Genomic DNA, 18,760 nt, shown 5'->3' on the forward strand with positions numbered 1-18,760 from the left:
CTTTGAGAGATTTGAAAAAGAAATTGATAATTATTATAATAAACAGATTTTGTTGTTGTTGTTGTTAAGTGGGGTGAATAAGGATCTGACTACACCAGCACAGTGCATATGTATGTAGGTATGTATGTATGTATGTATGTATGTATGTATGTATATACCTATATAAGTATGTATACATGTATGCATATTTGCAAACCAAATATGTCAAAATAATAGTAAGACTGAAAATAAGAATGTAAAGTAAGTCCAAATACAGTCAATACAGAGAAACAATTCTAAAACTTAAAGACAGAGAAATTCAAAAATGCAGGGGAGATGTCCCAAACACTCCACACCCCTACCTCTTTTCTGTTCTGTCATCATTCTAGAGGTTTTAGTTAGTTGGGGTATTTTGCAGTCACCCTATGGTTTATGGATATCATTTGGGTACAACAACCCTGTGTTTCCAAATGTTAGCTAAACATTCTACTTATGCTATACTAATGATGTCATAAGAAGGCAGAAACATCCATATCCACAACTAGTGGGGTTTGGCTTTTTTGGCCTGAATTTGTACATAAATAGACTTAGAAGAAAAAGTCATGGACATTCAGAATTGCCATTTAACTGAAACATCTGATGTCCTTAAAGGGCAATTTGCATATATCCCATGTTGCCTCTAACACAAGGGGTTTAAGGAATCACACAGTGGAAAGTGTAGTTTTGCTAGATTTTTCTTTTTGTATCATTTTAGAGGAAAAGAAACATATATTCATATGCCAGCTACAGTAGTTCCTCTTTTCCTGACTGTGTTAGAACTTTGAACATAAAAGTACCATGCATAATGAGGAGCTGAAGAGACACACACTGGATAACTATGGTATTGAAATGGTTAATATACTATAATATTACTTAAATATTCACTGCTGTAATCATCGTTTATTATGAAGCTAGTTACACTAATTGTAGAAAAGTGGTTTAAGAATTAATTTGTATTGTACTTCAACAGGTTAATGGAATCTTGCAAGTTGTTGTTTAATGTAGAGATACTTATCTGCATGGCAGATGTAAGCATAATTTATATAGTAAAGCAATTATCTGCAAGATTTTAACCACTTTGTTTTCAAATGTAACAAGACTACAAGTGGTATTCATGAAAATCAGCTTTGTGGGACTAACGGCTCTGACAACACACTCTAGCAGGCCTATGAAGTGATCAAATGATTCAGAGACATTCACTAGCCATAATTATCAAAAGTTTATTTGTGACTCATTTACATGTCTCTAAATCAGATGCCTAGTGCAGTTTAAATAAGTGCACATATGTCCCTGTACCAGTCAAGGCACTTACAGACACAGACCCATAAACATATATGTGCATATGATCACACACTTGTGCACTCTCGTGTACACAAGCGCATACACATGTGCTACAGCCACACACTCACAAACACATGCATACGCATAGGTAGAGTCTTATTTATGTCCCTACACATTCCATCACACCTGGTATTCAGTACTGGCTCATTGAAATGAGAAAATACTAACACTGCTCTGTTGGCTATAACTGACAACATTCACACATTAATGGGTTCTGGTCTTTGGGAAGGACAATTAATTATTGTCTTCTATAGTCACACACAGTCCATGTTTGGGACAGTGGACAGTTAATTATTGAGCCAATCATGGCCATCTTCTCAGTCCTGCAGTTTATCCTTTTTCTCACTGATTTCTATGCAGTGCCTGAATGTGTAAGCACTATGTTTAATACTGAATCCCTTCTGCTACTTTCACATGGATGTTGTGTTGTTACCATTAAGATCTTCCTCTAGTGTAATTTTCACTGATCTGGGAACTGATTTCTCTTAAACAAACACCACAACAAATGCATGTGTTACACTCATGGAGGTACTATTATAAAACAATTATATATATTTTGAAGGACAAACATATAAATAGATCACCGATGTTGCAATGGGTGCTTGCATGCACCCCTGCATTTGCAAATTATGTCATAGCCAAATGGGAGACGGGCTAAATTTTTTTCTAGTAAATACATTTGTAGTTGGTCACTATATATTAGGTTTTTGGATGACGTATTTATTTTTTGGGTGGATTCTAAAGAAAAATTGGGACAATTTCTAGAGTACATCAATAACACTGTTGATTTCTTAAAATTTTCTTGACAGTTCAGTGATGATAAGATTTCTTTTCTGAATGAAGGGATTGGGAAGGATTTAGAGAATAGTTGTTTTTATTCTACCATCTTCTGTAAGGCCACATTTTCTAACACATACTTGCATTTTTCAAGTTGGCACCCCAAGTATCAAAAGAAGACAGTTGTTAAAGGGCAGTGGGTGCATATGGCCAGAATGGTTTCGAACATTGTTATGTTTTATGATGAAACCAATAATGTGCTTGATATGTTTATAAAAAGAGGATCTCCGGAAATCTTTTTAGTGGGTATACATGATGAAATAGTGACCAAAAGAAATAATGGATTTTATACCCCTATTTTAAGAAGAGCTGGTTCACAATATAACAATCAGGCAACCCCACTGCCCATATTACAACAAAATAATAAGTATAGAGCTAGTTTTATTACAACTTTTAGTGTAGATAGCCAACAAATATTTGATTGCGTATGCAAGAATTGGGAAATATTTTTAAGTAATACTGAAATAATAGAAAAATCCGTGGTGGTGGTGCTGCGGTAAGGTTGTCGCCTCACATTAAGACACTATCCGGTTCGATTCTCAGCTAGATCGTCTTCTGCATGGAGACATGTGTGAATGGGCGTACCTTCGTTGAAGGTTGTGCGTCAGGGCTGGCAACTCGGCATGTAAAAATCAACTGCCAATCATTAGCGGACCAGAGTTCTGCTGTGGCAACCCCTAACCGGGAAAAGCCGAACGACACAAAAACAACAACTGAAATAATAGAAAAGGTGGGAGAAAAATCAGTGATAGTATATAAAAAAGGAAGATGTTTCAAAAGTTACTTGGAGAGAACAATTAAGAAAATTCCAAATGATGATGTGTGTGGTACCAAAAAATGTGGAATGTGTTCTTTATGTCAGTATATTAATACTGCAAATCATTTTATTATTAATCAAAGTGTTTATCATATAAGGGGTTGCTACTCTTGCAATACATCAAATATTATTTACTTAGCACAATGCAACCAGTGTCCTGGGTTTTACATAAGAAAGAGTAGTAGAAAATTCAAGACGCGTATATATGAACACACTCTTGATATGAACAAAAAAACTACAAATGCCTTATACAGGCATATTGAGAAGAATATGAGTCACAGTTTTAACTTTTTAGTTATTGAAGAAGTGAAAAAAGATGCTCAGGGTGGTTGGGTTATAGAGAAACATTTGGATAAAAGAGAGCTGGTATGGTAATTATTGTTAAATGCTTGTAGTTGCCCTGGCATCAATGAATCACTTCTTTACTAAAATTAAATGCCATGGTGTTTAATTAATGGTAATTGTTGCTTTAACTCTATTGGTTTTAATGAATCATGTGTTTAATGAGGGGTATAAAGGGTGTTTTATATCAGTAATTTGTTCTGAAGAAGTTTCTCACGAAAGCACTTAAGCAGTACATCTTTGATCCTTGGAAGACGTTGTACTGGTTCTTTAGTTGTGAGCCTGATTTGGGTGATCTGGGGAGTATTCTCATATTACTTTAGAAATGCTGCTCAGGTTTCTGTAACTGCATAATTTACAAATTCAGATGGAACACCTTGGGCCACATATCAAAACAGCTGAGGTGCTCTCAGTGTAAGTCTGTCGTGGTTCTGAAAGACTTGGTCTCAGTGTAAGTGACTTATTTTGGTGTAAGGCTTATCTATAAACAGGAATGCAGAACAGGCAGATTCTAAAAGACATGCTTTCAGCCTGTTCTCAGTGCAAATGATCACTTACACTGAGATCAAGTCTTTCAGAAATGGGACCCTTAATAATAGCTTTGACATCCATCCATTCATACATGCATACATACATACATACATATATTATGCTGGCAGTGTACGAGCTTACCACATGAAAAGTGATCCGAGGTGACATTGACATTCAGTGCAGGATTTGAAACAATGCAGTATATTGTATCACAGATGTTAGTAACTTCCAGTGTGCTGGTGATATTAATGGTTCCAGTTAAATGACTTATAATGCTCAAGGGTTTACTGCCATTCAGAGTATGATTGGATGTGCTCAGCCACTTAATATGTGCCTCTGGATATCCTCCTTCAGAAGAACAGATGAGAAGTATGCGGTTTGTTTCATTTTTGCTAGTGATGGTAGGCTTGCTATAGTTAGCTGTAACACCAAAAATAAAAAATATTGTCTAAATGTCTGATTTTTAAATATTTACTATAAATATTTTGTATGCATGTAGCGAATCAAAATATTGTTTAGAAAGTAGCATTTATAAATAAAATGACAGTATAATGATGAACAAAAAATATCGCATTTCTGCATATAGCCTGGTAAGAAAATTTACTAATTTTCATGAACATACTTTTGTTAATACACTACATCTCCTTAAATGGGAATCACGAAAGACTTTCCCCATAGATGGTGCTTTCTCTGAGTTCAGCTAAATCATTCCAGGTGTTCTAAGCACACTAGCCCCCTTCAGAAAAAAGAGTGAAAGATCATCATCACAGCACAACTACTGCTTTGCTGAATTTTGTTAATATCGTCAACAACCATAGAAATGATGACAGTCTAGTCTCTACCATCTTCTTAGACTATTTTAAAGCATTTTATACTGTTTCCTACCAGGACCACTTACATATTCTGATCCTTAGGGCTCCCCAACACATCACTGCAATGGTTCCATAGCTACTTCTCAAATAGAGCACACACTGTGAAATGGAAAAAATGATTTCTCTTCCTTCTTGGCAGTAAGTATTGGTGTTCCACAATGATCTATAGTAGGCCCCATACTTTTCAATATATTTAACAATGGCCTCTACACTAATAAAAAAAATTCTACTCTAGTAAAATGTGCTGATGACTCACTTCTATATTGCTTTGCCAAAACTCTCTTGCTCTAAACTCCAAGATTTTACATCACAATCCTTCTTATCATTTGAAATATGGCTAAATAATTTACAACTACCTATAAACCCTAAAACAAAAACTCCAAAACACATCTCTACCAAACAACACTATTCACTGTCACCTTCCCAACAACACCATGATAGAACAAGTAAACAACATAAAATTATTGGGTGTTATCATAGATGATCAGTTAAAATGAGAACACCAAGTAATACACATGGTTTAAAAAATCCACACTAACTAGTTATATTATACAGAGTAAAAACCTACTGCACTGACATAACCAGAAGACAAACAGCCTCTACTTTCTTACTGTCATTTCTTCTCATTGCTGCACCAATTTTCACTAGCCTTCAAGTCTCACATCTATTCTGACCTGAGCAATGTTATAATAAAATAGCTAAATCTGCTGTAAATCTGTTTTAAATCATAACAATAAAATACACCACTGCCTAGCACTATGGGAATTAAACTAGTTAGAACTACCACATCACTTTGGTCTGTCTCAGGTGACTACAAAACACAGACTTTTCTGTTAGCCAGAAAACTTACCAACTTGATACAACACTACTCCCCAATAGAATTTTGCAATCTAGAGAAAAATCACTAATAACTAAAGCCATATCATCTGATATTACAGATTACTCTCTATATTCCAGTAGTGTATCTAAACTATGGAAGCACATCCCAATATGACTGAAATCCATTCCGAATAAAGGGCACTGCTCTTAAATATCTCCAAGATAAATCCCAATTTATCCCCAGTTCACTTTGCTGAGAATCTATGCCCTACAACCACACTTTACCAGTACCTGAATAGTTTACTACAATCTTCCTGCCATATACATAGTTTTGCAACACTGATCACCCCTTGCCTCTATACTTCTAATGTAAACATTATGAATAACAGACTATATAGAGCTTCTAATAAATTTTGGATAAATAAGACCAGAGTGGTAAACTCACTAATACAAAGCAAAATTAATCAAACTGTTTTCCCCACTATATTACTACATTTTTATGAGAGTTTTAGCTTTAATAAAAGTTGGTGACATAGTGGAAGAAAATAAACTTATATATTGAGATCCAAACTCATACATATCATCTGAATTTAAAGATATTTTTATAACTTCCACTTCCTGACATTTTTTTTAAATCAGGGAATTAATTAATTAAATATGAAGCCAACAGACAAGTTTATGGTATTGCATAATGATAATCATTATCTACTGGAAGGAATTTAGAATTTTCTGTAGGAATAAATTAAATTATTAGGCAGAAATGTAATTGCTGCAGTTAAATGCTATCATTTTGATGAAATATTTTTACAAATTTTATGATGTAAACATAATTATAAAAATATATAAACCAAGGAAAACAGGGTTAGGTAGCGGAACGTCTCCAAAATGTAGCTGGTATCAAGACAAACCAAAAAGCAAGGCAGTTCCTTCACATCCAGTAGTACAATCAGCTGTTCAACAGAAAAAACGAAGAAAAATGTAACAGGACAAATACGTTTAATGCATATACGTTAGCGCTTTCACCCAAAAGGCTTCATCAGACGTTCAAATGCATATAAAAAACAGAGGTATTTATATTGACAAAATACAATCTGATTGGATGTCACCACTACGTAAACTAATTTAAAAACAACCATGCTCGTGCAGTCATAAGTCATGGTATACCATTAAAAATAATATAATTAATCACTAATCTACTCTATAACACATTGTTAAATTCTGTGCATACTATATAAACCATTTTTAAAATAAATAATAAAAAATCATAAGACATGCACTACGCTGCATTCTACATGTCTATATAAGTACATGAATCTATTCAAACAAGAAGAGGGAATACATTAAGCTAATAAAAATATGTATAAAATAAACCTGTATATAAAATAAACAAAGCAAGTGGGATCCCAAAACTACAGTGATATAAATGTATAATACACCTCACAAAACAGGGACAGATGTATGGTGGGAAAAATGGATATCCAATGAAGGGGTTTGACCCAAAAAAGGCATGACATAAAAGAAATGTTAAAATTTGATACATCAATAGCATATTTTAATCACTTTTTTGGCCTGTGGCACTTCCTTTTCTTTAAAATAGGTTTGATATTGACCTTATCATTAAGGCCAGGAGGCCGGTCTGCCTTGAATATGATTATCCACCTCAACTCACGTTCCAATGTGCAATTAAGTAGATCACCTCCTCTAATGCTCTCAAATACTTCCTGTATCACTAAAAATATAAAGCTGTGATTGGGTCCAGAATGCTTGACATGTTTAGCCAGAGCATTAGTATCAGAACCAATTCTAATGTGGTACAAATGCTCTCTAATCCTATCTTTGAGCATTCTGTTAGTTTTTCCTATATAATAAGCAGTGCAAGCCTGGGCACCTAGCTAAATATATAACATTCCTAGTCAAACAGTTGGTTCCTGTATTAAAATTGTATACAAAATTATTATGAGGATTAACAAAGGTCATGGAGGAGTCAATCGCACCACATTGATTACATCCACCACAGGGTCTGGTGTTATATTCAAAATTCCTAGACTTAACCCGTGTATCAAAAATATCCCTGTAGCACAGCATGTTCCTAAGGTTAGGTTTGTTCTTATATACAACCTTAGGTGCATCACCTACCAGTGCACTCAAGTCCGGGTCTAGTTTTAATACATGCCAATGTTTATTCAAAAAATTCCTAAAGTGAATGGCATCTCTGGTGTAAAACATGGGAGCCCTTAGTGTTTGAAATGTATCCTTCACTACAACATTGTCCCTCTCGGTATCTTCAGAAAAATAGGGTTTAGCAGTGGAGGATCTTAATCCGTCCACTTCCCTGATTTTCATATCAAGTACGTCATTAGAATAACCTCTCTCCTCAATCATATTCCTCAAATTAGTTAACTCATCTCTGTAACCAGTATAACTAGGATTCAACCTTGATGCCCTCATCAACTGGCCTTTCAATACGTTGTCAAAGACGTATCTGGGGTGCATACTCTGGCGGTGGAGAAAGGTATTCTTATAACATGACTTCCTGTGTATGCACGTGTTCAACAAGCCGCTCTCCAGCTTATAGACACAAACATCCAAGAAATTGATAGATTCAGGGGAGTAACACAACGTGAACTTTAAAAAAAGCACACTAGCCCCCTTCAGAAAAAAGAGTGAAAGATCATCATCACAGCACAACTACTGCTTTGCTGAATTTTGTTAATATTGTCAACAACCATAGAAATGATGACAGTCTAGTCTCTACCATCTTCTTAGACTATTTTAAAGCTTTTTATACTGTTTCCTACCAGGACCACTTACATATTCTGATCCTTAGGGCTCCCCAACACATCACTGCAATGGTTCCATAGCTACTTCTCAAATAGAGCACACACTGTGAAATGGAAAAAATGATTTCTCTTCCTTCTTGGCAGTAAGTATTGGTGTTCCACAATGATCTATAGTAGGCCCCATACTTTTCAATATATTTAACAATGGCCTCTACACTAATAAAAAAAATTCTACTCTAGTAAAATGTGCTGATGACTCACTTCTATATTGCTTTGCCAAAACTCTCTTGCTCTAAACTCCAAGATTTTACATCACAATCCTTCTTATCATTTGAAATATGGCTAAATAATTTACAACTACTTATAAACCCTAAAACAAAAACTCCAAAACACATCTCTACCAAACAACACTATTCACTGTCACCTTCCCAACAACACCATGATAGAACAAGTAAACAACATAAAATTATTGGGTGTTATCATAGATGATCAGTTAAAATGAGAACACCAAGTAATACACATGGTTTAAAAAATCCACACTAACTAGTTATATTATACAGAGTAAAAACTGCACTGACATAACCAGAAGACAAACAGCCTCTACTTTCTTACTGTCATTTCTTCTCATTGCTGCACCAATTTTCACTACCCTTCAAGTCTCACATCTATTCTGACCTGAGCAATGTTATAATAAAATAGCTAAATCTGCTGTAAATCTGTTTTAAATCATAACAATAAAATACACCACTGCCTAGCACTATGGGAATTAAACTAGTTAGAACTACCACATCACTTTGGTCTGTCTCAGGTGACTACAAAACACAGACTTTTCTGTTAGCCAGAAAACTTACCAACTTGATACAACACTACTCCCCAATAGAATTTTGCAATCTAGAGAAAAATCACTAATAACTAAAGCCATATCATCTGATATTACAGATTACTCTCTATATTCCAGTAGTGTATCTAAACTATGGAAGCACATCCCAATATGACTGAAATCCATTCCGAATAAAGGGCACTGCTCTTAAATATCTCCAAGATAAATCCCAATTTATCCCCAGTTCACTTTGCTGAGAATCTATGCCCTACAACCACACTTTACCAGTACCTGAATAGTTTACTACAATCTTCCTGCCATATACATAGTTTTGCAACACTGATCACCCCCTTGCCTCTATACTTCTAATGTAAACATTATGAATAACAGACTATATAGAGCTTCTAATAAATTTTGGATAAATAAGACCAGAGTGGTAAACTCACTAATACAAAGCAAAATTAATCAAACTGTTTTCCCCACTATATTACTACATTTTTATGAGAGTTTTAGCTTTAATAAAAGTTGGTGACATAGTGGAAGAAAATAAACTTATATATTGAGATCCAAACTCATACATATCATCTGAATTTAAAGATATTTTTATAACTTCCATTTCCTGACATTTTTTTTAAATCAGGGAATTAATTAATTAAATATGAAGCCAACAGACAAGTTTATGGTATTGCATAATGATAATCATTATCTACTGGAAGGAATTTAGAATTTTCTGTAGGAATAAATTAAATTATTAGGCAGAAATGTAATTGCTGCAGTTAAATGCTATCATTTTGATGAAATATTTTTACAAATTTTATGATGTAAACATAATTATAAAAAGATCTGTTGCTATTTACTGAAGTCGTGCTTGAAGATAAATCATTCATGATTCTTTTTCACTCAGTCCTTCATTTACCAAACATGTCTGAGTAGGGGGAGATCCAAAACCCCCTAACTTAATGTGACACACTCTGTGACTGCAGCTTTCTGTCTGAAATATTCTGTAAAAGAAATTTGGATGATCCAAAGTGGATGAAAGTTAAATCAAACAGTTATCACACTGCTATGAGAAACTGCTATGAGAAACATGTAGACTGTCAAAGAAGATGAAATCATAGTAAAATGCAGTACAACTTCTAATCTTCAAAGAAAACTTGCAATATAATATTTAGTGAATATGAAGTATATGAAGGGCATGTTGAAAAAGTAATAACTTGTGTTTACAAAAAATTAATAAATATAAATAGTGTGGGTAAGAAATCTTTTCTGTCATTGAGAAAAACATGCCAGCACTTGAAAAATAGACAGTACATAAAGTTGTACACAGTGTAGGAAAAAGGATTATAAATAGTGGGACAAATTGAAGCAGACCCTGTATACAGTATATATAATAAAAAAAATGATCATAAGAACAACAATGCGTGTTTCAATTGCAATTTATTTTTCATTTTTATTTTTTAATGGTATTGAATACCGGTATTTAAATTGACTTATTACACTGTGGAAAGCTTATCTTGAAAGATTTCAGCAATGCTATAAGCCCAAATCATTCAAAAGCCACTGTCCTGTCACAGCTATACCTAGGCACCAGCAAAAGGGAAGGCTCCCTAGGAAGCCATATGAAAATGCAAGAGTCCAAGGAAGTGGCTAAAGCTAATTAGCCATGTGCTATGCAGAAAATGGTGCCTGCAGTGGAATAATGTGGAACAGTGATTGAGAAAATCCCTCTACTGATGTATTTTGCTCATGGAAAGGAAAAATAGCATGTGCTTGTGTGTGTGTGTGTGTGTGTGTGTGTGTGTGTGTGTGTGTGTGTGTGTGTGTGTGTGTGTATTAGTTTGTGTGTGCATGTTGAAATATGGCTGTGCAACTGTGATGCATCCAAGATTTAAGCAAATGGTTACAGTAACAGTAGAGTAGAGTAACAGTAGAGAAAGAAAGAACTTTAAGTGGAAGATGTATTCAAACTTGTCAGGATAAAGGAGATTGTTTATACCGGTTTCTGTGTTAAAGGAATCTGTAACAAGAAATATTAACTAAAACAATGGCATTATCAGACTGGCATATGTAGACCTACACAAGAACTTAAAGCATTGGAATAGAGATGTGAGAGCCAGAAGAAGACATATGTTAGGAGGCAAATAATAAAGTAATCTATAAGCTGCATACAATAAATAGGGACTGCACAGTCCTGCATCATGAAATAAATTGCATTATATGGTCCTGCAAGAGTGGCCACACTGAGAGTTCAGCTGAGTGTAACCGCATAACATTTTATATACATAGAAAAAAATGTTTTGTATTCAGCTTTGATTGACTCATAACACCAACACCTCATGTTTCTATGGTCACTTGTATATTTCCACTATGGATGCCTTTTGTACTGTGAGGCACAGATATTATTCCACTCTTTCAACAATGTAAATACACAGGCTATTAATGTCTAACTCATCATTATGCAGTTATACAAAGTTTAATACTGGTTGTGACCCTTCTTGCAGTTGTATGTGACATAGTCCGCCGATAAGACACATAGACACAGCAGTCACCAGGTTAATAATGGGGAGGAAGACAGCTGTCTGTTTGGTTCTGGGATAAGGAATTTCACTAGGGCCCTTAGATCTACATATGGATGAACAGTTTTTGTCATTCAGCCTTTGGGGAGATGCAAAGACAAATTGTTGAGATCTCTGCTCATGTCTTCAGAGAAGGCAATGTCTTCACATTGAGCAATAGTCTGTGTTCACCAAGAATGATGCCTAAATTCAAGAATGATAGACTTTGATAATTAGCTGTTCATCTGGTATCTAAGGAGATTTAATGTTCGTCAGCAATGCATGGGGATAAATGGTCAAAAGATCCCACCCCCACTTTGCCTGGGATGGCTTGTACCTCTCATCTCTCACATTAATTGTTAGACATTGTAACATAACAAACTCCAGTCTGGATTATGTCAGGGTATAACTGTTGAATGTTAGAAGCCTAAACAAAAATCTCTGAATTTAGAGTCTTTCTTACCATCAAAGACCCTAAATATACCTAGTTCAAGTGTAATGAAAGGATTGTCTCTGATCCAGGCTACAGTATTTAACATGCACTCATATTCACCGACAGCTGCAGGAAAGTATTTGTATTTATTCAGAATCCCTTTATCTCTTGCCAGGTTCCATGTTGTACAAGGGTCTATATCACTTGATGGAATATACTAATGATAGAATTGCTATTTATCTAACTCAGTTAATCAAAACCTTGATTCAGCGAACGATCATTTCATTGAAACCTCGGGAAAGAAACTAGTGGGCCAGTTAGTGACCGTAAAAAAAACTACACAATTTAAAAGTCAGCAAAGTGAGATATACCAACTCCGAGATCGCACTACAGTGGGGAAAAGGTCAAATTCTCAATGATGGCCAACTGCTTCCTTTCCCTGAGAAAGAATTTGCTGAAAACATCATTTGCTAAACTGAGGTTTCAATTAAGTCAGTTCAATAAATAGTGATTCGATCATTAGTGTATTCAGTCAAGTGATATAGACCCATTATACAAATCTGGAACTGACTGAAGTCCTAGTTACACTCAGTAAAATTAATTATCACATTATAGCCAATTACAATGTTCCATCTATGACCTCTTAGCAGTTAGAAATGTTAGCCATTGATCCAAATACCTTTTATATGGATAACTATACATAAATAACCTAGCAAATATTTACTACCAACAACTGTGATTTACGGATTTTATAAATACTGACAGACTGACAAAATTGTCACCCCCCCCCAACACCACCACCACCATCCAACAGAGTTGTTAATCTTCTAGGTCTTGTCCTCAGAAAGGTTCTTTCAAATTACACCACACCACTTTTTATCCCCTGCCCCATAGTCATATCTGATCAGCTTCCTGTGATGTGCTTTTTTTAAGCAATGCCAAACTGACAAACCTTCTTACATAGCAAAACCAACACAAGGGAATCTAAAAGTGTTACTACTCAATGCCAGGATCCTAAACAAGAAACTTGACTCCCTTCAGGTTCTTCTCACCATGGAGAATGTGGACAATCTGTGCAGTTACTAGAACATGGTTTAAAACCAGGGACATCACCCTGGCAGTGCAGGACTGCAATGCCTTCCACACATTCAAGCCAGCTACTGCACATGCAGGGACCAAAGGTGGAAGTGTCACAATTTATATCAACACCAAACTCAACTCAAGACTCATCAAACATTATGATGAGTGTAAGTTTCTCTGTGTATAGATTTCCATAGGCAAAGTCCCATACCATATGCTTGCATGCTACAGGTCACCCTTTATAACACAAGTAACCCATAGCTTGTGCTTGGGCTTACTGGAGGCTCTCACCATTTAACCCAATGGCAAATTCATGGGTGACTTCAGCTACCCCACTCTAAACTGGGATTATAACACAAGCCCAAACTTACAGGTCCAGAGATTCCTGGACTTTATAAAAACAAATACCTTGGGCCACATAGTACATACACCTACTAGGGATGCAAACATACTCGATCTGGTACTCACAGACATGGGAGAACACTGTACCCCACTAGTGTAGTGTCCTCTCTGGTAATGCCAGACTACAAAGCTGTCTTCTTCATAATAAAGATCATTTCTGTGAACCCAGCTAACCCTGCAACATTTAGGAATGCTTCTAAGGCAAGTTTCCTTCTACTAAGTGATAACTCAAAATTTAAAGCCCTGTAAACCCTGCGAGCACAGCTGCCTATGCGGATTTTTTCACAGAAACTCTGTACAATTATATAAATAAATGCATACTGACAGCTGTACCTACCAGAAATAAATCCACAACTAACTCAAAAAACAGACCAAACTGGTGGAATCCAAACAAAAACAGGCTATAAAACAAAAGAAAAAAATCATAGCCAAGCTTAGCAAGTGCTATGTCCAGCATGATAAAAACACTCTCATCAATCTAAGCAATCAATTAAGAAGGCAAACTAAGTCTACTAATGGCAAATTTGAGTTAAAGATATCTTCCCACACAAAAGACAACCACAAGACTTTCTTTAGCTATATCCAAAACCTCAAAGGCAGCATACAGCAGTGTTTAGAACTGATTGTAAATGGAGCAACCTACAAGGAGATGGAAGATATAACAAATATGCCGGCCAACAAATTTAGCTCCAGTTTTAACCCCACTCTCTCTCTCCCCAGCTGCCCCCCCAGGAAAATACCATGAAACAAACCCCCAGTGGTATACCACTAGGGAGCAGTTCCTAGATGTGCTCTCTAAGGCCAAAAACACTGCATCAACGGGCACGATAACATCCCAGGATGCCTCCTAAATAGTATGAAACATGACTTATCGGGACCAAAAGAGTCACTTTATCCAAAGCCAGATGTTGTGTCATGCAAATGGAGAACTGCAATGGTCATCCCTCTGCACAATGTCAGGCCATCAATGGACCCCAGGAACTACAGAACCATAAGTCTGACTAGTCTCATATGCAATGCCATGGAAAGAATTATCATGCAAATGGTTATAAGGACTTAGAAAACCTTCAACCACTGGATCCAACTCAGTTTGGCTTCATCAAGGGCAGGTGAAGCCTACTCAACCTGGATAACTTATTTGAGAAGATCACCAAGGCAATGGATGAAGGCAAAACAGTGCATATTGCCTACCTTGCCCTGGCTAAGGCATTTGATATTGTACTTCAGTCAGGCATTTTAAACAAACTTACAGATATAGGCATAAACTCATGTCAGTCAGATGGGACCCAGGAAGTTAGGATAGGGGAAACCACCTTCATAAAAAGGCCACTGATTAGTGGAGTCCCTCAGGGTTCTGTGTGGGGTTTGCTGATTATTGGTATCTACTTCTCAGAAGTTAACATCAATGTCGAATGCTTCCGACTGGCCAAGTTTGCACATGACTGCAAAGTAGAAGCAGTCTTAGAATCCTCCCAAGACACTAACATTCTGCAGGAAGGGCTAACGCAGACAAATGGCTGGAGCCAAAGCCAAGGCTTAAAATTCATTGCCAATAAATGTATAATGGTAGCCCCCAAAATATAAGGGGAGGGTTAAATGTCCTAAATCAGGAACACATTTTAAATATTGTTCATATATGTTTTTAGAAATTTGCTAGAATAACAGGTTTTGCATTAGAATGCTTTTTTTTCTGAAAGGTACTCTAATGCCTGCTATTATTTAGTAACTGCAATCCTCAACAGTTTGCCAGAAAAAAATACAAATTGCATGAGGAACAGACTAAAATATCAGGAAGAATTAGGGATATTGTGTGAAATCTGAGAGTGTTGAGAGCTATGACCTGTGTCTCATCCCATTTGTGATGATCACATGTTCAGGTGATCAAGCTATGATCTATTTTTTCTGTTCTACACAAAATGGTTTTTCAAATGAGAGAAACAGACAAGAAATTAGTGGCACATATTGACTATTAATATTCAATATAATATAACAAAACCAACTAACTTAAATTAGATAAATAATATTTACAATTTATTTGGAAGATTTATATATATTAACATGGATATTAAGATTTGGCTAGACTTGAGAATACCCTTTAGCTCTACAAAGAACTTCTGCAATAAAATTCATACTGTTATCTTAACTAGATGGGAGGGGAAAAACTTCACTTGTTGGCAACATTGTATAGAGAATCAAGTAGTATATTCAACAAATTCAGAATAAATATGACATTCCATAAGCAGATTGGTTGATACTACAAAGCATATTATCATATGTTAAGGATCTTAATAGCAAAATTATTAATTCTCCTTATAAAACAGTCCAAATTTGATAAGTCTAATATCTGAAGTTGTTTACAACAATTATAACTGGACAAATCTAATTTCAAAATTATACAAAATATTGATAACATATAAAACTAACCCTAATGCAAGATAGTGGAATTTCATAGCAAAGGGATGTCACACTAATCTATCACTTGAGAGTAAAACAAATATTTTATGTTCTGTTAACTTAACATTTAATTTACAAGTATGGAAAATATTTACATGGAAATATATTCACAGAGCATTTATTATACCTGATAAACTAGCCAAATTCAATTCACTTGATAAATCCATTTGTTAGAGATGTTTTTTTAAACTGTAAAGCTGATTGGTCTCATATATTTTTTGATTGTATTAATATAAAAAAATTCTGGGAAGAAATTACTATTTTTCTCCAAGCTATATTCACAGATACTTTTATTTTAACCAAATCTTTAGTCCTCTTAAATGTTAATGATACTATTGGAATGAATAAAAAAGATCTATACCTACTTTGGTCCATACTAGCTGTGGCAAGGAAATGTATAAATAGAAAGTGGAAGTCTTCACAAGAACCTACTCTGGAAGAATTCTTGAGATTTATGGAAGAAACATTGACATTTGAAATCAAGGTGAAGGAATCGAGAATTTTACCTAAAACATGGACAAACAATCCTTGGGAAAAAATGTTAACTCTTATTGAGACATTAAAAATGAACCCTAAATAATTAATGTGTGACTTTATATTTTATTAATTGAATATTATAAAGTTTTGTTACTAATTTCATATATTTTATTACTTTTTCCCCTCCTTTATTCAGGTCAATTGTACATAGTGTATATAAAGGTTTATAATACTTGTTTATTGATGATTGTATTGTTAAACATTATATTATTTGGAAAAATAAAAAAAATTTGAAAAAAAAATTAGTGTCCCTCAAAGGCTAATTTCAGTAACAGCACATCACCCTAAAGTTGTAAAATGTCTCTTGTTGTGGAAATAGTCTTTAAGTAAGGGAATTAGTGACCTGTCAAGTTAACAATTTCCATCATCACTAATGTGCAACACTAATAGAAAACACAGCATTCTATGAATATGCAATAATGTAATTGATTTTACATAATACATTGCAAATTACTATTCAGGCGTCTTTTGTTTTTCTCTTGAATGTGGTCTGACTTGAGTACAGTGGGTGCATTTGTGACTAACTACAGAAAAAGCACTTTTTATGAGTATGGTTACTAGAGTAGAACATCCATTGTTTACAAGGTGTAGCAGCCTCAGAGTTGACATTGTTATGAATGAGAGGTACAGGGTGTGGAGTGCATAAATAGTATGTGACTCAACCCCCCCCCCCACACCACCACCACCACCATCACCATTCTTATGGGCTGTACCACATAGCCTACTGCTGTAAATCATAGTAAATGGTGACTATTATCCTAGACACTGATCTTGTGTAACAAACTGGCAACTTATATCCTTCTCTTCACATCATCTCAATCATTAAATTAATTGTTTTCCCAAATACTGCACAGTGAATTATCTTAATCTGTTATTCTTTTATTGTTTGTTAACTGGTGTAGAGGCTAGAATAGTGAACTGATCACAAATGACCTATATCAGCCACAGGGATGAAAAAGTTGTATACATGGTAAGCAGAAATATTAAGCTGGGTCATACATTTAGAATCACAATAGGCAACATTTTTAAACACTGGCAGGCATCTGTAATAGTCAGGTGGCCATTAGAAATGTTAGTAAATGAGCAGAAAGTAATTATACAACCAGATGAATAGAGTAACTATTTGACGTAACTCCAGTTCAGGTATTGTGAGAGCAATGCAGGAATATTTACAAAGTAAACAATGGACACAAATGCAGTTTCAGTTAACTATTAGGACAATTTAACAAGAATAAGGTATTCCATCAAGACTTGATAAAGGTTAAATACAAGGATAATATAATATCATCTAAACTTAGTAATCAATATCTCTATCTAGCTATTGAAAACAAGACTGAAAAGGAGGATTTTGTTAGGGGCAGTGTATACTGGAAAATATTATGTTGAATGTAGGTGTAATGGATATAGTCTGCATGGGTATTACATAAATAAATGCAAAGGGGGAGAAGAGCATGCGGGTAAAACTGAATTGTTTATTTTATGTAATGGGAATGGGAAGATCAGGGGCCATATCGTTAACAAGTTGAGTAGATATAGATCTGAATTCAAAGGTTCTTGCACTATTTTAAATGCTTGTGGGAAGGTCATCTCAGATTGTACAGCCAGGTACTGAGATTGCTTGATCAGAGGACATCAAACAAAAGCTGTTTGCAAAATGGGGGTATTGGCAAAATGGAACCAGAGAAAAAAGAGAGTTCTGCCTGTAAACTGTCTTAAAGAAAGCTGAAAGTAGATATGAGACTCAAGAATTTTGAAAGTAAAGAACAGAAGTGAAGAACATTTTTATAGGAAACCAGTTACCTCATGATCATATGTATGTGGAAGAAGGATAAATCTACAGGATCTTTTGAACAGAATTTAAAGTCATGATGGCTCTTTTCACAGGTTTAGTTTAAAAGAAGTTTATACAATATTTAAGCAATAACCCACACCTGGGAGTGGGTAATGCTGGATTCACCAATGGTTGGTGTGGTTTGGTCATGAGGGTGAAGCCCGAGTGGCTAAACAAAGACAAGAGTGGGTAAATCCAGCATTACCCACACTGAGAAGTGGGTTATTGCTATTATACAATGACAGTATTTAAGAAAATAATACTTACTTTTCTTAAATAATGGCATTGTAT

General features: G+C 35.1%; 1 protein-coding gene across 1 annotated transcript in view; it reads right to left on the minus strand.

The window, feature by feature from the left end:
- LOC122801642 (ICOS ligand-like) overlaps positions 1–18,760 on the minus strand; it is a 181,523-nt gene that overhangs the window by 13,901 nt on the left and 148,862 nt on the right. Inside the window, exon 5 of the mRNA XM_044071121.1 lies at positions 4,028–4,306. Within this exon, the coding sequence (XP_043927056.1) occupies positions 4,028–4,306 (279 nt within the window). The remainder of the gene's footprint in view (positions 1–4,027; positions 4,307–18,760) is intronic.

Source organism: Protopterus annectens, chromosome 5.part0 (assembly GCF_019279795.1).
Source record: "Protopterus annectens isolate FY-2018-M chromosome 5.part0, PAN1.0, whole genome shotgun sequence".
In the NCBI taxonomy this organism is placed as follows: Eukaryota; Metazoa; Chordata; order Ceratodontiformes; family Protopteridae; genus Protopterus; species Protopterus annectens.